Source organism: Cynocephalus volans, chromosome 11, assembly GCF_027409185.1.
Source record: "Cynocephalus volans isolate mCynVol1 chromosome 11, mCynVol1.pri, whole genome shotgun sequence".
In the NCBI taxonomy this organism is placed as follows: domain Eukaryota; kingdom Metazoa; phylum Chordata; class Mammalia; order Dermoptera; family Cynocephalidae; genus Cynocephalus; species Cynocephalus volans.
This window is the reverse complement of record NC_084470.1, coordinates 94226083-94250026: the sequence shown is the minus strand read 5'-3', so window position 1 is coordinate 94250026 and position 23944 is coordinate 94226083. Positions and strand designations below refer to the sequence as shown.

The window sequence follows — 23944 nt, the reverse complement described above, 5'->3', positions numbered from 1 at the left end:
GGCTATCTGTTTTTTCTCACTGGCTTCCTTGACAATAAAGACTATATACATATTCAACCACATCCTCAAATCTGTGTACATTGGGTAGGTACAAATTCAAAAGGTGCACATTTTATCCTAAGGAGTGAGTAAGTAATAAAAGTTTTGTTTTTGCTTTAGAACTGATACATCTGGCTTGTGTGTCAGGCCTGTTTCTGTTTTACAAGGACACCATATTTTTAAGCAATGCAGGAAATTTTTTTCCAAATACTAATGCTTACATCAGGAGTCTTGTGTTTGGGCCATGAACATGCTTGGGTTAGTTGAATTATCTTTTGAGCCATTCCACTTAAATGAAATAAAGGCAGTGGGTCGAATCCATTTGAGCTACCAATTTTATGCTAATTGTTTAACTTTTCTTTGTATCAACAATCTATTTTATGAACCTTGCTTCTTGGAAGAGTTACCATTATATTTTATTACAGTATTTCTCTTCCCAAAGCCTTTCCTTGTTTTAGTTTTCTTTGATATTTTTCTTTCTCAATATCTTAAGCTCAGTAAATGTTCAATCAGTACTACAAAACCAAAAACATCTCAAATCAAGACAACCAATTGCCTAATACTATATGCAAGGTGTTTTTCAGGCTTTACAAGAAATACATTATAATGTAGTTTTGACCTTGAGAAGCTTACAAGGGTGAAAGATGTCTAGCAGTAGAGGGAAATACAGAGACCAAACTACTGAGAGAGACAATACGCAATCTAGAAATGTGGAGAAGAAAGAGACTCATATGATCTGAAATAATTAGGGATAGCTTTCTGGTAAAAATGAGTTTTGAATTATGTGGGGCCAATGGATGATTAGGATTTGGATTGTTATTAATATTCCAAGCAAAAGGTACTTGTCCCTGTCATTCAGCATGTCCCTTCTATTACCTGACATTGCTTAAGAAATAACTAAATGTATTTAATATCCAAGATGATTAAATTTAATATAGGACATACACTTGAAAATTGAGCTGGTTTCTCCTGGGTCAGTTGCTTATATCTTGGGCAATTGGGGCTAGAGATGTGATTTATCAATGGCAAAGAAATTTCTTTGTAAATGGTAAAAAATTCTATGTAAATCTGGCTATCCCAACATCAAAGTTACATTAAAAAGAAATTTTTTTTTTTTGGCAGCTGGCTGGTATAGGGATCCAAACCCTTGATTCAAACACATTTTTGACTGTTGTTAGCATTATATTTTAATCCACTAAGTAATCTTGCCCAATCTATATAATAGATTTATAACTTTAATTACCAAACTAAGGAGGATTTTAGGTAAAGTATAAGACTATAGCAAGATAATATCTATTGATCATACATCAAACATTTAATTGCTAATGTAGTACAAAGTAATGTGTAATAAAAATAATAATATAAGACGATTTACTTTTTCTCAAAGAAGTGATTTAATTAAAAGACTTAATTAAAAGCTATAGGGTTCACATGTCTGGAACTTGTGAAAGATATTAGGACTCCTGTTTTGTTACTTAGTTTTGCCATTGGCTATCTGCCAAAACAAGTAATTGAAACTTAGTTTCTTCTGGAACAATGATTAATAAAATATATCTATCAGCTAATAGTTAAATATTCTGAAAAAATGCTAAAAATGATAACAGAGTAAGCAGTAAGTCCAACTTAATTAGGTATGGCAATAGAAAACTTTAGATAGCATGGATAATGAAAATCTATATTATCCCAAAGTGGTAACTTCCATTTAAAGGGTGAGAAAAAGACAGAACTAACATCTGTTAGGCTCCTATTATATATCAGGTAATAAATGCTTAAGTGCTTTATATATTGGCTATTCGTTACTTTATCAAATAAGTTTCCTTTTTTGAGCATTGCTAGTAGAGGTTCAAATGTATACTTGGAAATATTAAAAGGTGGGCAGATTTGCAGAAGCTGCCAAGATTTGAATAATTCACAAACAAATGACATTAAAATTAACATTCAAATGATATTATACTAATGATAAACTAATGGAGGGACATGGTGCAAGTAACTCTAAGTAACAGGTAATTCAAAACAAATTTGTACTGGTTTGTAAGCATATATACTATTGCTGGTTTTTCTACATTAGAATTGGTTTTATAATAATATTAAACATTCACTAAACTTTTGTTTTTATTTACTATAAATATGCCCATTCCTGACCTCAGAAGCTTGTTGAGGTACAGAAGATCAGCTTGGTATTGATAAACCTACAAGAACATCTTAGATACCTATTATGTGTTAGGTATTTGTTGAATAGAGAATAAAACATGGATCTTTTCCTCAGGAACTATGTAATTGGCTTAGGGAACATATAGAAAAGAAAATAATACCAGACACTCTCTAATTAGAGGCTAAATTGTGTGATAGAGACCATAAACGTTAGAGGATTTTACTCTTCCATCTAACAAATATTAATGAGCACTACTATTCACCAAGCATTCTAGTTATTTGGAATATATCAGTGGGTGAGCAAAGTGGACACAGACCTCTGCATTTATGGGGTTAATAGTCTAGTGAGATAAAGTGGACCATCAACAATAAATATAATCAATTAATAAATTATATAGTATGTTAGAAGATGATAAATGCTTTAGAAACAGAAAATTGTAGTGCAGAGGAGGGAAAGATGGTGGGGAAAACAGATAATAGGATGGTCGAGGTAGTGCTCACTAGAAGTTGAGATCTGAGCAAAGATTAGAAGGAGTTGGAATCAGCCAAAAGGATGTCAGAGGAAGAGGACTCCAGCCTGAAACAAGAACTAGAGCAGATGCAGGAAGGAGCAGCATGTCTGAACTTTGGAGGAACAGCAAGGAGGCCAGTGTAGCTGAGCAGAGTGAGTGAAGGGGACACAGACAGGGAGGAGAGGGGATCAGAGAGGTCGATTGGGGGGGAGGGGGCATGGGGCAGATTTGGGCTTTGGTTACAAGTGAAATGGGGAGCCACTGCAGAGTTTTGAGCAGAGTGACAGATCTGACTCACATATTTTAACATGATCCCTCTGGATGACAAGTTGAGACCAGGCTGCTGGGAGGTAAACCTGTCAAGAGACTGGCATTCAGACAAGAGAGGGTGGCTTGGAGGGTGCTGGCAGTGGAGGAGGGAGAAGAGATATATTCTGAACACATTTTCAGTTTAGAGGAGATGGACAGCAACTAACAGTAACGTATACAGAGAATGTTCCCTGGATGTGCTTGGATGACAGCAGGAATTTGAAAGATGGAAGAATTAGGAAAGGAATTCTTGGGACAATAAGTCTGAACACAACAGGGCAGGCTAATCCCCGAGATGAGGTGGGAAATCAGGTAAAATATAGAAAGTAGGATGGCCAGTTTCCTCAGTTTTTTAGAGCATGGTGCTGATAATACCAAGGTATAGGGCTTGATTCCTGTACTGGTCAGCCACCAAAAACAAACATACAAAAACCACAAAGTAGAGCCAGATTATAAAGACCTTGGAAAGCCAGACTTCACAATTTCCACTATGGTGCTTGTAAATAGTAGGTGCTCAATAAATATTAGAAGACATACTAAAAACAGGCTTCTCAGGACTGCTAATCTGGCAGTCTGGATTGGATGGCAGAGAGTTTCTCATTCAGAAGATCAGCTAAAAGGTCATACAGAAACCTGGCATGAGGTAACAAGGGATAATTCACATGTAGGTAATTGGCAGTTATTTTAAATCTACTTTATAATGTTAACCACAAGTGCCATTCACTACTTGTGGGAACTTCAGTCGTGTTGGCAATCCCATGCTCAAATAAAAATAACATGAGTCTAAAACACTGTGTACTCAGATAGCCATGTGATCTTAATTCTGAGTTGTAAAAGTTGGATTGTGATTGTTATCAGTTACATGTGCAATTTCTTTATATTTTTTCCTGACCTAGTCAATCTTGAACACGTGCAATTTCTGTCTCTAAATTAATTACAGGTGCAAAACGGTAGATACAAAAAAAAAAAAAAGATTATCTGATAGAAGTTTATAGAAACTTAGTTCCTTTCAAATGAGTCCAATTCATTATCACACATATTTTCACAAATATTCAACACTAGTAGATGGATATAAGCCATTTACTGGACCACCTCTAGCGCCTATTAAAGTGTGTACAAAGGAAGCTAAAATAACAGCTCTGTATCAGTTCTGTTGATCTAAGACAATGAAGAAATTTACTTTGCTCAGATCTCTTCTGACCCAAGGAATGTGCACCTAAAAAAGAGCTATGATGATTTTAGAATTTCCCAAGGGTTATCCTATTAAAGTTGTAAGTGAGAATGCTGACAAAATTACTAATCTATGACAACCTCTACCAGGGTTATAAAGTTGTTTTTCATTTAACGTCCCACATTTTATACTGCAATTAGCAGTTTAAATGGATAATTGCTGTCAGGTAGCTTTTAAGACAAGTTGTATTCATCAAGGCTGTAAAGGGAAAATAAGATTTTTTAAAAAATCTTGTGTTTTCTTATAAACATCTAGTATAAATGACATTTATTTCAGGCATTTCCCATAATTCATAATTTTTGGCAAAAGTACAAGAGAAATGACAGTTTTTGAAAAAGTAGTAAGGAGAGTCTCATAGGCTAGAAATCTACCAAATCTACTAAATCTTGGTGATCAAGAAAGAGGTCCAAACAGTTAAGTAAGAAATAAATGATAAAACTAGAGCCAAACTTAAAAAAAAAAATTAATATGGACAACAGTAAAATTCTAGAAAAAGGTCCTGAATTGTTATTACATGTGAGATTATGAAATTCAGCCTGTGTTAATAACTTAAATCTTTTCTAAACTGCCACTTCATCATATACAGAACAATACAATCTAAAATAGTTTTTCAGTGTCTCTGAGAAGAAAACATGTAATCATTGCTCCCATTTAGGCCCAAAGAATTATTTTGACCTTTGGATATTCAATTTCTTCACAGATAAATGTTAATGAAAGTGGGAGGTAGGGCCGGCCCGTGGCTCACTTGGGAGAGTGTGGTGCTGATAACACCAAGGCCACGGGTTCGGATCCCTATATAGGGATGGCCAGTTAGCTCACTTGGGAGAGCGTGGTGCTGACAACACCAAGTCAAGGGTTTAGATCCCCTTACCGGTCATCTTTTTTAAAAAAAGAAAGTGGGAAGTAGTTTCCCTACTTAAAAAAAATAAAAAATTTTTTCAATCAAATCCAAGATGTTTTCTCTCAGTTCAATTCTGTCTTTATCAAAATGCCTGTGGGAGGTCATGCAGAAGCTTCGTTTCACTCAAATAACTGCCACTTATTTTATTTGTTTTTTTATTGGCGGCTGGCTGGTAAGGGAATCTAAACCCTTGACCTTGGTGTTATCAACACTGCGCTCTAGCCAACTGAGCCAACTGAGCCGACTACTTATTTTAGTGCAATAAGGAATTCTTCAGTTTTTTTTTTCCATATTCCATAAAATGCTTCAGACTTGGGATACTGTGTCAGAGCTTCTTTTCTATCCATAAGAGATTAATACTCCAAGTCTAGAACTATAAACTCCATATAGGGCTTTAGATCTGCTTTCACAAATATTGTCACTTAATGCTTATGAGAACCCTCTATCTTCTGTTAATATATATGGAAACGGAGGGACAGAGAGGGAAAACGACCTGCTCAAATTTACACAGCAAGTATGTAGCCAAGATAGGATTGGTCCTTATATCCCACATGGGTCCTTTTAAACTTCTGGAAAGGTAAAAACTTTGGTCAATCATCCAAATGTTTCTGAGTATTGAGTTGCCTGGAGTCATGCAGATACAGTTTAAGTCTCCCTCGACAAAAATGGTGTGCAATCACTCAGTCACTCCTATCTCAGGAAAGACTCCCCTCGTGAAGGATTGTCTATTGCAGCATTTATCATGTCTCTAAGGCATATTTTCATTGCACAATCAGCTCCAAAGGACAAGCATGTCATCATCTTTCAGTGCTCTGGTGCAACAACTTAAAATTATAGAATTCACACAGGACTAAGTCTGGCACTAAAAGCAGGAGGCATATTCAGCTCAAGCTTGTGGAAGCTTCCCTTCAATCTTGCCAATTTTTACTAGTGGAAATGGTTGCAGCGCCAGCATGGGGTTACTTGGGGTTGCTTGAGGAACCCTTGATGAAAAAAGAAAGGGGAATAACATAAAGAGGTCAAAGTAATAATGGAGCCTAGGAAAAGGTGTGGACGTCCTCTTTGGGTGTAGTGGATAAGTACAGTAGAGATTTTAATCTCATGCATATGGCCAGTACAGCTGGACATCCCAAACGTGCCACTTTTTCTTCAACCCAACTACTTGCAACAACCCCCAATTCCATATTGCCTTTGATGAAGAAGAAGAAGCACTTATACTAATCACTGTACTTAGAAACACTCTCCATAGTGTTTCATCTCTGCTAGCCTCAGATAGCTAATGATGAGCGAATACCCAAATTATTTTTAAGTTCGTCTGTTTGTTTTTGCAGGGATGGAATAAATATTTAGTGGTCATCTGCAAAATACAATAGAAGCAACAATCATAGGTCTTCGGCTTTTAGGAACTCACATTTCTAATAGAAAAACAATACTTATTCATAAGAAGTAGCCAGAGATCATAACACAAGAGTTAAATTGTTGGTAGAAAATATAATATTTTAACTGCTAATAATTCTATTCTGTCCCGTGTTAATTAAGAAGAAAAGTACTGGGTCATTCTTTTGGAGGAATACGAGGAGACAAAAAAAAAAAAAAAAAAAAAATTAAAGTCAGGGCAAATTCAAGACATAAAAATAGAGATTAGCACAGAATGAAAACTAACTTGAATCACATAACCATCCCTTATTATAAACAGTACTTGCCCCCAAGTTAGCCTAAAATATTTGTTGTGCTGCATTCTAGACATATTCTTTTCAGACAGACAAAACTATCAAATTTGGGCTCAAGAACTATTTTACAGTATAGACAGGACATTCTGCCCCGAGGCAGGCTAAATTAATAACTGAAGAAAGGCAGCAGCAATTTTTATGGCATACAGAAAAACTGAATAACTGCATAATATAGAATGTAATAAAACTAAACACTTATTTAAGAGGCTCAGATGGTAGAAATATTCATGGAGTCAAATGACTGTAATAAAATATAATAGTATTTTAGGAAACATTTTTTCCTTTAATTTTTAAAAAGCTTGATGTTTTAAAAAATTGTGACTAGTATGTTCAAACTCAGACTTCCAGGAAAATTAAAAGGTTAAAATGTAAAACCATCCATTTGAATGATTAACTGACTTAATTTTAATGCTTTGGCATCTATATTGTAAATCCTGACTCACACTAGTTAACACAATCTATTTTATGGAATCTATGAGAAGAGAAAAAATAAAACAAATAGAAATATAGAAATAAATACGAAACAATACAAAACAGAAGAAGCTGTGCTAAGAAACTCCAGTAGAAGGAGCTGTAGAAATGACGAACTTATATTTTGCAATGGCCATGAAAGAAATGTTAAAAAATGAGCTATCTATTTGAATCTGACACATCCAAAGAGGAGTAATAGATAATCATTTATTTAGCATGGTATGGGCACATAACCTTTTAGGGACCCCATTTTCTTTATGTGTAAAATGAAATGCTTAGAAAAGATATTCTTCAAGGCCCCCACAATCTATTCTACAATGCATTAGACACTATGCTAGGGAGTATCCTAAGGAATCCTAAAAAGGAATATAACTTGGTCCTAGAGCTTACAATTCTTTGGGAGAGATATACACACACCTATCTAGATTTCAAAGTAGAACAGAAAAGTGCTGAGAGTACTTTAGGAGGAGTAAAAATACTGTAAGAGGGATTTAAAAACGCTGTGAGAGATACCTAACATATAAGATTAAAAGTGTTATGAAAAATATCTAACACACAAGACAAAAAGGAGAAAAAACAGCCCTTCAAGTATTCTAAAAAGCCCTTATGTATTTTTGGGAAACGTATGCAAACTCAGGAAATAAAAATGAATAGTATTGTTTTTGGATATAAATATACCTTGAATGCTTAAAATTCAGGAAATAGCCATACACAGAGATAAAATATGGATTAGGTTAGCTTTTTTTTTTTAAGGTTCTGAATGTTTATAAGTGAACACTATAGCAGCAAGCTAAGCATTAAAATACAGGAATACATTCATGATAGTTTTAGAACAAATACAATTTGAAACACACTGTAAGAGCAATTTTACCTTTATATAAATGTCCAAAGTATAATAATAATAATCATAATAAAACCCACAAAATAAACGCCCAAAGTATCCCCAATAGCCACATCTGGAATAGACTTTACCTCGTGAAGTGCTTGCAGACAGTATATCAGTGAAGAAATCGCTCTCTGGGTCAATAGGAGAATCTCCTAGAGTTTCACCCATAACAGCATAAAATAGGAATTTGCTGTAATTCACACTGATATTTTGTCTATATCTTGCAAAAGATCAGTCCATTAAAAGAAAATGACTTGCGTTAATAACACTTGTAAATACACCAATGAGTCAAGACATCAGTTTCCGAATATTTGGGAGAGGTGGGAATAAACACAGAAAGGATGGGGCCTGAACTGGCTGGCGCTGTCCTGTTTAGAGAGCCAGCTGTGACAAAATGTTGTGTCATAGTGTGGTTCAGTGCTTTGGCAAGACTTGGTACATTACAAGGAAAACATTGCCACACTGTCTCGCCAGTGACCCATATGTCCAGTATTTTGTGAGGGGCGTGAGCTGTACAGTATTTAGAATCATCAGAGCAGAGACTGTTCAATATTCGATATTTTTTTATTGTGATAAAATACACATCAATTGATTCTTAAATGGAAAACTTTACATTTCTGGGTTATGAAATGGTAGACAAGCTTATTTAGGCAAAGTTTTCCTTAGGTGTCCACCTCTGGTCGAATCTTTAATCATGTTATCTGAAGACTACTTTGGAATTCAAATATGTATCCATATTTTATTTTATTTTTGCAGCTGGCCTGTATGAGGATCCGAAACCCTGATCTTGGCGTTGTAACACCTTGCTCTAACTGACTGAGCTAACTGACCAGTACTGTATCCATATTTTAAATTTTGCTATCAGCATGCTACCAAAATGTTGTAATTCCCAAGGTATTTATTCTACTACTTTACAAAGCCCAAAATGATATTGACTGCTACCCAAATTCTATAAAAGGTAATAGTTGAGAGAATGAACATAGGGCCTGATATGGTTTCAATTTTATATGTCAGGGTTTGCTTTTTTTAAATTTAAGTTTATCCATCAATAACAAATGCAGCAATGCTGCATCAGTTGATGTTTGAACTTCGGTTGATGTTTAAATGGTAAGTGCTATGTCATAATGAAAAAATGGAGTTCTCTCTCTCCGAAGAATAATGCATTACCAGAAAAAAATAGACTTACCCTGTTAAGTTGGCAAGGAATTGTGGTCAGTTTTGTAATCAGGAAAAAGCTGGCTTCTCGCTCAAGGCCTTTGCCCTTTTTGGCAAGGAGAAACACTAGCTGTGCCAAACTACTAATGTGGGAGAAGATCTTGTCACCTAAGTGGCCTAATAGAATTGCAGTGACTTGTGGATTTTAAAAGATGCGCCTCCTTAGGGCAGTATATCAGATGGCAATAATTCTCTGAACTACATTTATCCCCATATTCCCAAAGTGGAATAAATATATATCTGGTTAATCTACGTTGAGTAACTATTCATTCTTTAATGGGACTTGTAAGAATTTCTTTGTCAATCATGGAGCAATAGCTTGATGGGAAAAAGCTTACTGGGTTTGAACAGTGCAGAATAAAGTGGAGAGCTGGGCAATTACATCGTTATTTTAAATCTAAAACCTTTATTAAGGTAATTCAAGTTAAAGGAAGTTTCTTGACGGTCCAAATGACTGAGGTAATTATAGTTGTGTAGAATCAGTTTTATCTATGTTCAATTTGGATTCTCAACAAAGGAATTTCTCCTTCCCTGTCAATACTAGGAAATTTAATAATATTTTAATCCAGACGCAATGACATAATATTTAAGGATGTGATTGAATCCACGATTCTTGGTTGAACTTATGATAGATCAAAATCAATTGTTAAAGTCAAGAACATTTTCCATATGCTCCTTGACTTATGATGGGGTTACCTCCCAATAAACCCATTGTAAAGTTGAAAAATCATAAATCAAACCATTGTAAGTCAGGGACCATCTGTATTCCATAGCTCCTGAACCTGGTAACACCTAATCGTACAGCACTTGACCACATTCTGTCATTCTTTCTCCCCCTAGACTATTTTTTACTTGAAAGCAAAAACCTGTCTTATACATTGTATTTCATTCATTTGTTCAACAGATATTTATTAACAATATAATATATGGCAAGCATTAAGCTCAGTGCTAGAGATACAGTGATGAACAAGATGGGTGTATTCTTATCTTACAGAGTTCAAAAATAGTCAATAAACAAAAATTACAATTTTGATAAACATAGAGTCTGGCATATTGCAGGTTCAATAAATGTTGCTTAAACTCTTGACAGCATATACAAACCAAGCAACATATGAAGCATCCCAAGTTACTAACAAAATAAGTAACAATGTGGATTGCCTAATCATATTTTATGTTAATGAGAATATTTTGTCCTATCACATTGTAGTGCTAAGTCACTTAAGAAATAACTTGCTCACGTTGACATTAAAATGGAGGAAAACAGGCTAGCTGGTTAGCTCAGGTAGTTACAGCAGGGTGTTAGAACACCAAGGTCAAGGGTCTGGAGCCCTGTACCCGCCAGTCGCTAAAAAAGTAAATAAATAAAAAAAATAAAATAAAATGGAGGAAAATAAACTGAGCCAATCTCATTTGTATCTAATTATGCATCTGTTTTGTCCTTAGATACTGAAAAGACTTATTAATTTAATTTTATTTTATTTCTATCCATCCATCCGTCTACCCACTTATCAAATACTTACTAAGTGCCATGTATTATTATAGAGATAAGAGATAAAAACATATTAAAAAAATAAGGTTCCTATCCTCAGTGAGTTCACATTTAACCACATCTATCAAAATTATTGAAATATATCTAAAAGAGTGATCTTTTGGTTTGCTTAACTTTGAAGGTCAACTAGCATGCATCAATATCAGAAATAATATATTTGCTTAAATAAAGTCATTACTATCAGTGAGCAGTGTGTGTTCACCAGAAAATGCATAAGGGTTTTGACATGCATGTGCATGTGAATATTCCTATATTTCAAGACTTTATGATTCTCCAGTGTCCTACTCTTTATAATATCAAAATTGGAAGTATATTATAAGACACATAAAAGAGCACGCTGGTGAAATACTTTATATGAGGGTACTTCAAAAAAGTTCACGGAAAGATTAGTATTATATTTTAACCCTATTTTTCCACAATCTTTTTGAAGTATCGTATAAGATCCTGGAGCTTTAGACCTTGCCTGGGGTGCTTTGTACAGCAATGTGTTATCAGTACTTTCCACCTCAATATAGGAGTCTACTGCTATCCGTCCTGTGGAGAGCCCCCTTGAAGTCCTTGGTAATTTTACAGAGGAATGCTGAAAGATCACCTTCCTTTGATGCACTATGCACAAAAGCGAACTCCACTCCTTTTGTTGAGGGATGTAGGGCTTTGTGCAATGTAGATGCTAAAAAGAAGGTGATCTCTCCTTGGACTTTGGAGACGTAGGGGTATTGATATAGTTGTGAGTACAATACTACACCCCCAACAAGAGAAACAGAGTGGGAATAATGAAGACTGCTTGCTTATATAATGAGGAGGATGGAAAGCTTTTTCAACTCTCCTCCAGTTCATCACACTTGAAAAAAAACTGACAGTTTGCAATTTGAGAAGGCTACTCTTCCATATTCAGTCTTCAATATCACTATATGCAACCTGTCTTTGGCCAAAAAAATATGAATATTACTAAGCCAAAAACTCCCAAAATTTTAGTACATTTGGGAGAAAGCAATTAGATCAATAAAAGCTGTGAATGATTCAAGAACAAAAAGAAAAGGCCCAAAAATCTATAGCTAATAAAAACCATCATATTATATCTACATAAAGGTTTTTTTTAGCATTACTTGGTTTCAAATAATTTACATAAAATATTTCCATGACACAGAATATTAAATTTTTTGTGCATTAGCATTATTCTCAAAAGCTAATGAAAACCTTGTTTTTTGACTATACATTTGGAATTTATTCTCTAGATTGAATTTGGGTTTTTAAAATTGCTTTAATTGCTTTTTCTTTTGTATAAAATTAGGCTATGTTAGTACTGTTATAGAATGGTATTGATAGTATTTTTTTTTCTTTTTCTATAATCTCTTTTAAAAAGTTGCTTCATTCAGTGCTATCAGTGCTACTAACATGCTAACTCTTAGGAGTCAGGATAGAAGCTCCTTGACATCTTATACCTCTTTGTATCCCTATAGCCTAGCACAGTGTCCCTAGTTGGCATTAAATAACATGTTTATTGTTTTGTTGATGATGAGCATGATGAAAGACAGCTGCTTACCACATCTGTGTCACATGTGTCATACAAAGAGGAGTTCAGAGACCTAATGAACTGATAACAGCCTCAATTTTCTTCTTGTTCCAACAAGACTTAAAATTTCCCAAGGATGCTCCAAAGGAAGCCAGATAATTGCTAACAACCAGAATAACTACCTTAGCTCACTTTCCCTGTTTTCCTAATGCAACTCAAGTTGTCTTGGAACCTCATCTTCAGGTCCTGGTTGCCTCAGATCAGGGTTTCTTCGGCCACAGGGGAGACAACATGGGAGGAATGATGTGCCAAGGGGACACATGCCTTTGAGAAGAACAAATAATCCTGTATCCTAGACGTAAATTCCACCAAACCATGACAGCAAGCCAAATATTCCCATAGAAAGAGACAAAAGAAGGCCACTGTTAAATACATCTGGGTCATTTTTTTTGAAAGGCAAAATCCACAAACTACAGTTTTGTTCAGATTTTCAAGAAGTAACATACCAGGGTACTTCAAAAGGTTTGTGGAAAAATGGAATTAAAAGATAATACAAATCTTTCCATGAACTTTTTGAAGATCCCCCATATTTTCTAGACATAATTAATATCTTAAACCATATTATTTTAACTTAAGGAAAAATAACATGACGAAATGATGTTAACTTGAAGCCAATAGCTCCAGTAGATGTACATTGATAATTTAAGGTCATCTTGACTCTGAAGCAGTAGAAAAGAAAAATGGAGCCAGAAAGCCTAAGTTTTAGGTGTTTATCTAGGCTCAGCCACAAACTTGTTGTTATCACAACCCTTTGGGTCCACATTTCTCATCTTTGGAATGGGAAGACACCCTTTCTGCAAAACAGAATAATCCTTAAAGTACTTTTGAGTTCTAATGTGGAAATATTTAATAGTATGCCTGTAATTAGTTTAAAGTTTAATGGAAATCCTATATATTGTATTCTTATTCATGATCTAATCCTAATTTATTATTTCCTTTTCATACCTGACTGATAACTAGGTAGCATTATACAAGGGACTTTCATCTGGAAAAATAATGCCTGATAGTAAACTGAAAGTCTCAAAAAGAAAAACCAACTCTAAGCATCCTTTTTTTTTTTCCTTCAAAAGTTTACCTGACTATAATACCTGAAAAATAGCCTAACCTGTCTAACCACTTTCTAGGGATAAACCAAACACTTTTCAAATTACTGTGCCTTTGAACCAAAGACGTCTTAGCTAAACTATGTTAACTTGTCTTTGCATGTAATAGCTAAAATTCTCCAGTAATTTGGCTTCTAGCATAATAAAATACCATGGGCTATATTATCAAAGGATACATATTCATATTGCAGTAAACCTAAACCTTGAAAACATGTATCTTCTTCAGTTTTCAGATTTTTTTTTTTTTTTTTTTTTTTTTTGTCTTTTTCGTGACCGGCACTCAGCCAGTGAGTGCACCGGCCATTCCTATATAGGATCCGAACCCGCGGTGCGAGCGTCGCTGCGCTCCCAGCGCTGCACTCTTCCGAGTGCGCCACGGGCTCGGCCCCAGTTTTCAGATTTTATCAATTAATTTTACAAGATCATCTATATGGAGATTTCTTAGGTAACATATCCTGTCACTGGTGAACCATACTGGGAATACACAAAGATCCTACAATAAGCTTGGAGACACAGAGGTATCTGCAGCTTTAGTTTATGTAAAATCAGGAATTTGCCAGTTTTGCAATTGTCTGAGCTAAAGACATGGACTGTTGAGATCACAGACTCACAAAACTTAATACCAGGGAGATTAACACATTCAAACTCTTAATTTTTCACATAAAGAAAATGGGTTCCAGAGAAATAAAATGATTTGCCCAAAGCATTACCCAGAGTTGGAACTAGCAATCAGATTTCTTGATTCCCAGTCCAAAGTTCCAAACTGTGATCCACCTCATTAAAATAATGCAATAAAATGTTCAGGTAAATTGTTCAGATCAATTATCCTTAATGCCAACAGTCATGTTAGAAGTCTATTATCAGCAAGAAAGTATTTTACTATGATATGATTCACTTAATGGGGATGAAAATGCCATAGTTCACCAAAGTTCAGATGCAGTGCTCTCTACAAAGTAAGCACTCAATAATGACTTGGTAATTAAAATGTGATACGATTTGAACATCAGCTCAGTAATTCATTTCGCTAACAGATGTTCTCTTGCCTCATTCACAGATTCTTCATCCTAGTATTCTGGGGTTCTTCTGGTACCAATATCTTTTGTTTCTATTGACATAGTTCCTTGCTCTTGTAAAAATAATAAAATTACTGTGTGAAAATTTCCACTTCGAGGTAACAATACTCTTAAAAAAAATAAAGTACCTCAGCGCTGTACAGTGTTCTTATTTCATTTGAAGCTGACAACAGCACTGGGAGGTTATTCAAAGCAAAACAGGAAAATAATACAAGTAGTGAACAGGGCCTCACAGTGAAACCTGGCTACTGTTTCTGGCTGAAAAGTTTGGCCCGTGTGTCTTCAGCCAGTATGATACGAAGAGTCAACAGACCTGGGTTTGAAATCCAGCTGTGTCACTTACACGTGTTTTTACTTTGGACAGGCCATTTTTTCTTTCTAAGCCTTTTTTTCCTCATCTAAAAGAGTTGTGAGAATTAGAGGTGCATTAAATAAATAGTGCCTGGAATAGAGTAGGCGGTCAAAATGATAATATTTTTAATTCTTATAATCAAAAATTGAAATCTTATGCATGACACATGGTTAATAAAATAATAGGAACAGATATCAAGTAACACTTTTACTGCTTTTATGTTAAAAGGAGCTGCATAAATACGTTTCAGGAGGAACCAGAGTACAAGCAGAGTATCTTGTACTTCAAAAATCTTCAAAAACAAGTATGGATTTTAAAATTTCACTCAGCAGAAGTAGACATATTTTATTCTTGACAGCAAATAGAGATCTGATAGAAATTAAAATATAGCTGTGAAATCTTGCATAATAAACTGAATTTTTTTTTTTTTTTTTGGTGGGTGGCCAGTACAGGGATCTAAACCCTTGGCCTGGTGTTATAACACCACGCTCTAACCAACTGAGCTAAATAGCCAGTCCATACACTGCATTTTGATGACAATTAAACAATAGGCTGTATAGAGTATATTTTTATATCCATTTTCCATTAAGTTTCACCAATCAGTTAATAATAGCAGATTGGGTCAATCTAAAAGTTTGTCTCTTTAACAGTCTTTATTAGACACAATATTATAAATTGTGTTTCAGTCTAAAACTCTAAATTCGAATTTACAGAATATATCTTAAAGCAGCACTAGGCAAGTAGACTCAAAAAGCATAAAGTAGCTTTAAGATTCAGATTCCAATTTATTGAGCACCTACTCATCAGGTTCTGTATTAACTGTTTGAAAATATGAAATCTTATTTAGACTTTATAAAAATTCTGTGAGGTAATTCCATTTCACACAAAGGAAACATGCTCAGAACAGAATGAGGCCAGTATTATGATCAGATAGTGGACAGTTACACACCAATCAATATCTTAAGTGTCATACGAGCAGGAATAGAACAGTGAGTAAGACCGAGTCTCAATTCTCAAGCCATTTTCCTACTTTTGGTAAAAAAGGATTAGACAAGTACAAAGCACTCTACTACAAGAGTGGGTGACTTTAGAGAAGTACAGATAACAATTACTGTCATTAACTACTGTCATATGCCGTATGATGATGTTTTGGTCAAAGATGAACCTCATATGACGGTGGTCCCGTTAGATTGCGATGGAGTTGAAAACTTTCCATGGCCTGGTGATACAGCCATTGGTACACTGCAGCACAACTTATTACTCACATGTTTGTGGTGATGCTGGTGTAAACAAACCTACTGCAAAATATGCTAAGGGGGAGTGCCTAGCTTACCCACCGGATGACCCTCCCAAAGGTAGCTCAGACCTTTAAGATGGAAAATCAAGCACTTGGCACATTAGGAAACCCAAGTGAAAAGATTGTTGTCTACTTCAGAATTCTTGCATTTTAAAACGATTCCCACCCATCCCCACAGCAAAATAATAGTTAACAACAGTTAGCTAACACTCACTGGGTGATCGCTGAGTGCCAGGTGCAATTCCTACCTGGAGTTTAATTTTCATAACTTTGTGGGGGTGGCATTATTCTAATCCCCATTTAACAGATGAGGAAAGTGAGGCACAGAGAGGCTGAGTAACATAATCAGAGGGCCCACGCTCATGCAACTAGTGGCCATTGTAGATAACAGGAAAATCCATTGCTATTCCTTTCATAATACACTTTGGCACAACAACAAAATCACCTAACGATACATTTCTCAGAAAAAAAAAAAAAAAAGGATGGCTGTGAATATGTATTGAAAGCATATTGTCTGTGTTTATTTGGTGCTGTGTTGCTGGAAAGTTCTTTTATACATATTCAGTCAGCTTCCCATTGTATATGAAAGCAAAGCTATCCCATCAACAAAATTTTCTTCTCTGGTGTTGGAGACAGGGTTTTGGGGGGGAGTGATTTCAGTGGAATTTTTTTCCTTCCCTATTTGTTTGCAAGGCATATTGCTAGCCAGATGATATAATAGTCTTCATTTAAGTTTTTCTCAATCATAGTCTAAGGTCTTGCTAAATAAATCAGCTTTGATTATCAAAAACAAACAAACAAACCCCCCCATATTCCTGTCATTAAGTGAGGCATGACTGTACTGAGTTCGTGTGGAGCTACATATACTACATATACTATAGTACTAGCCACTGACTTCCATCCCTTATCTCTAATGCCTACAACCTTGAGAAGCAGTTTATTATCATTTTACCAATGAAGAAAATGAGTCTCAAGGTCATATAGTAATAAGGTGCAAAGAAGAGATTTAAACCAGATGCAATTGGGTGCTAAGAAGGTTGATTCACAACTATGAATATTCTAACCATCACTGAATGGTATAAAATGGGCAAATTTTATGGTACATAAATTGTATCTCCATAAAGCTGTTACTATTATTGTTTTTTTTTAAAGTAGGTTCAGAGGATGAACAAAGCCCTTCAGATTGCGTGTGGAGATGGAGGAATCTGAAAAGGCTTCAGGAAAGACAAGATATTTGAGAGGATCCCTGAAAGATAGAGAAGCTCTGGATGGGTGGAATAGAGTGAAAAAGGTAGGACTGAACCGAGGGACGAGTGAGAATGAATGAGGATGACAGGAACGCACAGTGTAGGTGCCCATGGAAAATGTCGGGACATAAAACTCAAAAGGGGACAGGGCAGTGAATTCCATCAACTTAGGGAACCAACAAAACAAAAATATCTCAGAACTACTGTTTAAAGCTGACAGAATTTTGTGTGCACATCGTTAAGTAATACTGTACGTGTGTAGAATAGGATAAAAGAAATCTCTCATAAAGATATTGAGAGTTTCAAATGAAGTATAATACAGTTTACAGATGTTAAATTGTTAAATCCTTATACTTGATCTGATGACAGTGCCCACCCCCCACCCCCACCCAAAAATCTTCGTGCTTGAAAGGTGAAAGCTTGGTGTTTTTGAAAGATGCTGAAGTGTTTTCTAGTCTTTATACCGTCTTTTCTCAAAAGAAACATGTTTATTTTCCTTAAAGGACAGAATACACTGTTGCTGTTCTACATGAAAAAGTATACCGTTTTTAAAAAATTACCTTTCATTATTACAGAACCAATCCACATTCATTGCTGAAAATTTAAAAATACAGACTAGTAAAAATAAAATCATTATATTTCCACTACCCAGAGATTATCAGTGTTGAACTCTTACTGTTTATCTATCTGGATCTTTTTCTGGGCATATATACAATTGTAAGTATATACAAGGGTATTTCAAAAAGTTCATGGAAAAATAGAATTAAAAGATTATACAAATCTTTCCATGAATTTTTTTTTTGCCGGTGTCTGGCTGGTAAAGGATCCACATTCTAACCAACTGAGCTAACCAGCCAGCCTTTATTAAGTTTTCATTTCAAACAAGACCCAGTCCACATTCAAGTTGCCCCAGTTGACCCAAAATGTTCTTCCTAGTTGGCTTGTTCCAACCTGAATTTAATCCAGAATGAAGAAATGCATTTAGTTGTATGCCCCTTAAGTCTTTTTAAATATAGCACAACTATCCCCCTCACTAGTCCCCTTAATTTTAAGGCCACTAACTAATCGAAGAGATGAGTCCAGTTATCATGTAGAATGTACCACGTTTCAGATTTGTCTGGTTTTCTTGTGGTAACAGTTAGCTTTTTTTTTTTTATCCACCGTGTTTCCTATAAACTGGATATTATATCTAAGTATCTATAGATTCAAGTCAAGTATTTTTGGCTTGAATATATCATAGGAGATGTATACTTCCTATTTCACCTCATCAGAAGACACACAGCTTATGACTGGCCATTAGCTACGCTAAGATAGAGCACTCATTTGTAATGATGATAGTCTGACGTCTCCATTGTATGGTTAAAGAAAATAAGCTGTGCACTGTTACTGTGGCATTATAAGGATGTTCTGTTTCATTAATCATTCACCTAAAGATTTTAACAAACTTCATAATCTTTTCCTGAATCAATACTTGAATTCAAGTTCATGAAATGAAGTTTTTCTGATTATATCACTCCTGCATTTATTAACTGACATTTTTCTGTAAGGGAAAGCTTTCCTTCAGGAACTAAAGCTATGTGATTACCCTGAAATGTAATTTCTACTAGAAAGGAAGACTAGATGTTTAATTTGTTCTCTTTTATTAAAAAAGGTACATATCTTCAATATCAAACATTCTTGGTTAGGCATATTTATTTCCTCTGTTCATTGAATGTTCACATCATAAAGCACATATCTAAGTTTCTCTTTTTTTCAGCTAACTTTTAGACAACTTTTTTTCAACTGCACTTTTCTGCATTATCCTTGGCCCTATGACAGTTACAAGAAGAACACCCACTTCCTGGTTCTTCAGATATTGAAGACTTTTTTTCTTTTTATTGCATATACAAAACCACTTACTAACCCTTAATAATAAAACTCATGCTTCAGTGTTACCTAACGATTTCCATTAACAGGGATTTTCAGTTTTTGGCAGGTGGGTATTCCTCAATTATAGGGGCTAGGTACAATACAAACTTAACTGGCTATTCCAAAGTTATGTTGTATGTTAACATAGTTTTAGAAATGGTGTCTAAGATTCCTGACAGGTTTGTGTACTAATTAAACCACATTCCAACCATTCAGTTTGCTTTTTATTCTCCAAGAGTGCTTTTCTTCAGGTATACTAAGCACTAGGAAGTAAGATGTTATGTTTTTATATTTACAAACACATTCTCCATTTTAATAAACTTTTCATTTGAAACATTCAGAAACCTTTTCTTGAAACACAAAGGGAAGGAGGGGAAAGCTAAAACATGAAAACAGAAAAGAAGTAACTTTTCAATCTAAAATGAGCACACCCCCCCAACACTCTCCAAATAAAAATAAAAATAAAATTGAGTCTTAACCCAGTCCTCCTTCTAACTATGTTTTTTACTTATCTATTGCACACAGTCTGATGAACAGCTCCAAATGCCTGCAGTCACTCTGGGCTAGTTGACAAATATCCTACACATTGAAATGGGAAGTGGGAAGGAGGCCAGATTGCTTAATTGTTACTGGGGAATTCGAGGAGGTGGACAAGTCAAAATCCTTCTGGGGATCCAACCAGCACAACTTCTTCCTTAGGCAGCAGGAGAAAACAATGGGTCAGATTCTCATTCTGTGTAATCTTGTAGGATAATTCCATTGTATAGTCCATTGTTTCTCTCATGTACTGCCTGAAGGGGAAGTGTATTGTTATCTATGGGAGCCGGCGGGAGCGGTTCCATAAGAGAGTTACACAGGATGAGAACATAGCCTCTGGAAGACTAATGAATGATAGGCATTCAGTTTAGTATGAAACTTTCAGATAAACATTTTGGGAACTGTGCACCTGAAAGACTTGTGCATTAAGGTCAGGAAGTTTTGAAGACCAAGAAGTGAGGCAAGCAATATGCCAGACTGAATAAAGGGGCTTTGAAAAGAGTATGGGGGGGAGGAGATAAGCAGGGGGTTGAGATTCACAGATAACAAAGATAAGAGTATGAGATTGTCATATGTGCGAGAAATCCTAGAGAACAATTAACCTAAACCCTTCTTCATTTACAGATGGGGAAACCGAGGCACAAAGAGGTAAAGTGACTTGCCCAAGATACTAAAAAGTTAGTGGCAAAGTGAAAGATAGAATGCACGATATCCTAATCACTAGATCCATTCTTTGGTTCTACTAAAACAGTATTTTATCAATGGGGTCTCTAGACTATGGGGGGCAGAGCAGGGAGATATCTAATAGATACGTATTCTTAGGAGGTCCTAAAGCTCATTATAAAAAGATTTTTAAAAATATGTAAAATATATTTTATATATCATAAAGTTCACCATTTCAAGTGGGAAATTCAATAAATTTTAGTAAATTTGCCAAGTTTTGCAACCATCACCATGAATCAGTTTTAGAACATTTTCCTCACTCAGTAAGATCTCTCACGCTGATTTACAATCAATCCCAGTTCCTACCCCTAATCCCAGGCAACCACTATAGATTCTGCCTCCACAGATGTGCTTCTTTTACTGGACAGTCCATATGAGTGGAATCATACAATATATAGTCTCATGTGTCTGGCTTTTTTTCACTCAGCATAATATTTTTGAGGTTCTGAAGTTGAGTTTTGAGATTCATGTTGTAGCATGCATCAGTAGTTCATTCCTTTTTATTGCTGAATAGTCTAGACTAAACTGTGTATTGATCTAACACATTTTTATATACATTTAGTTGATGGACATTTAAACTGTTTCCAATTCTTGATAAAAAGTTTTTAATTCTATGTTTTCAATTTTGCTTTCCTTTTATCAGCACCGCACTCTACCGAGTGAGCCACGGGCGGCCCTTGCTTTCCTTTTAGTAATATAAAATTTGAAAAAATTCACATTTTAGATTATCTGGATGATTTTATAACTGAATACTGACAAGCAGCTCTAATATCACAGTTTATACTTATGATTTCACTGGGGCCCAGTATTACTACTTTAGCTTTCTTAGGATTAATGAAAGAAGGACAAAAGTCGACTTTTAATATGTAAATGATTCATTTGAGTTAACTGAAGGCCAAATGAGATCCAGCAATGCTGTAGAAAGGAATGTTTCACAGAAGAGTTCAAAAAAAGTCCAGGAAAAATTTAATCATATATATGGCATGGAGTAGCAGGGGATGTTGAGCCCTAAAAAGCATGTGTTATAGTAGTCATTTCCATATTTGCACTTATAATTTGAATGTTAAGGGTTTTGTAACTTCTTATTATTTAATTTTTTGGGTGGCATAGATATATGAGAGCTATAAACACAAAGAGTTACAGCTAGCTTACACATATTTAAGTTACATCTAATAAAAATTATATGAACGGTGAGAATCATAAGAAATTCTCTCCTTGAAGTCTATGCTTTACTCAGGCAATAGTGAGACACAGCTATAAAAAGCCCCCCCAGGAACCTGAGGCAGCAGGCCATGGGCCCCGGCCCCACCTCCCCCAACTGCAGCCAGGCCAGCGACTGGGCCAGCAACTGGGCCAGCCGTGGGCCAGTCCCATCCCCTTTCTACCTCCCCCCACCACCAACACCTTAGAATGTACTTCTTATTAAAAAACAAACAAACAAAAGATATAGCTATAAAAAATAACTGAATGGGCTGGCTGGTTAGGTTAGTTGTAAGAGTGCCATGTTATAACACCAAGGTCAAGGGCTCGGATCCCAGTAGCAGCCAGCTACAAAAAATAGATAAATAAAAGATCTAAAAGAGACTTTAAAGACTTTTTAACTCTGTCACTGTATATACAATAAAGACAAAAGAGGTAACATGACTTGTCCAAAGTCATACAGCTAGTTAATGACAGAGCTGGGTCTAAAACATGACGTTTCAGTTTCAGTGCTACAAAACATTTCTTCCAAGTTGTGTGTTGTTAATCTCATTGAGCCTTTGGTCATCTTATAATTAAGACATTCACTGAAATTGAGACATCAAACAGATTCATTTTTTAAGTCATATTTTTCTCCTGATAACTGAATGATGATTACAATCCAAACCTTTAATTTAGGATCTAAGATTTGGTATTCACATAGTTGACACAGGGAAGGAAAGATGTAGCTGACTTCAAGAATGAAGAGGCAGAATAGTATAACTAGAAAGAACTGGGAAGAGCCTGGCTCAGCCTTTAGCTCTGCCACTAACTCAGTTTATGATCTTATGCAAGTCACAACAGCTCTGGTCTCAATTGCCCACTTTTCAATTAGAGATAGGGTAAGGAGAGCAGGTTAGATGGCTTCTCAGATTTTCTTCAAGCTCTTCCATTCAATGAATTTTAAGTGTTAAGGGCTCATCTACTATAAACTCTTGTCCCTAATCAGAATCAGCCTAACCTCTGCATAGGTTAACATTATTGCTATACTCTGCTGACACACCCACCCATCCTCACACCTTATTTTCACTACTTCCTAACATGTAACTTAAGTTCTATTCAAAAAGACACATCTCACTTCCATGTGCCTATGATATATAGTTGAGTGGATGTGTTAATGTATCAATGAACATGTGTGTATTCTTATCCACAAGGACTTGTATCTGGCTTCCTGACCTTATTTATGCTATAACACTGGGAACTTCTGGACTTCAATTTTGCCATATGTAAAAAATAGGAAGTAATTATCTGCCCTGTCTTACAGGAATTTTATTTGGATCAGATATGTTACTGTATGAAAGAACTTTATAAAATTTAAGCTTCAATGCAAATGTAAGATATTATTATTTTCCTCTTGTCACCAGAACACTAAAAACATTTTCCTCAGGTTATAATTTAAAAGCTTCACTGAACAAACTTTTATAAATATATGAAACTTGAAAGGAAACTATGCTGTAATGCTAACATTAGTTATTGTGGGTGATGGAATTATGAGGGATTATTTTTTTGCTTTATATTTTTTGTATATTTTGCAATAGTAGCTATTACTCACATAAGCACAAAAGTTACTTTAAATAAAGACACTGTGTGTTAGAGTGCAGCCTTGGAACACCGAAGTCAGGGGTTCAGATCTCCATACTGGCCAGCCGCAAAAAACATATATTAAAAAAAAAAAAAAAAACCCAAAACACTGAGCAACAATTGAGTATTAAAAAATAATAGCTATGAAATCTGGAAGACTCTTTAAGGGAGAATATATACACAGTAAACCTTCTATAGTTGATAAAATTAAATTTCTGAGCAGATTATTAAAGTAAATGGCAGGGATGTTTAGCTAAGCTTTTTCAAAGAGCAAAGTCATCGAGAATAATGTAAGTGTTTCCATTTCTCTAAAGAAC

At 35.3% G+C, this 23944-nt stretch overlaps 1 protein-coding gene across 1 annotated transcript in view; it reads right to left on the bottom strand.

Annotated features, from left to right (window-relative positions):
- PPARG (peroxisome proliferator activated receptor gamma) overlaps positions 1–8398 on the bottom strand; it is a 71353-nt gene extending 62955 nt beyond the window's left edge. The window contains exon 1 of the mRNA XM_063113559.1: positions 8317–8398. Within this exon, the coding sequence (XP_062969629.1) occupies positions 8317–8398 (82 nt within the window). The remainder of the gene's footprint in view (positions 1–8316) is intronic.
- Between the last annotated feature and the right edge of the window lie 15546 nt (positions 8399–23944).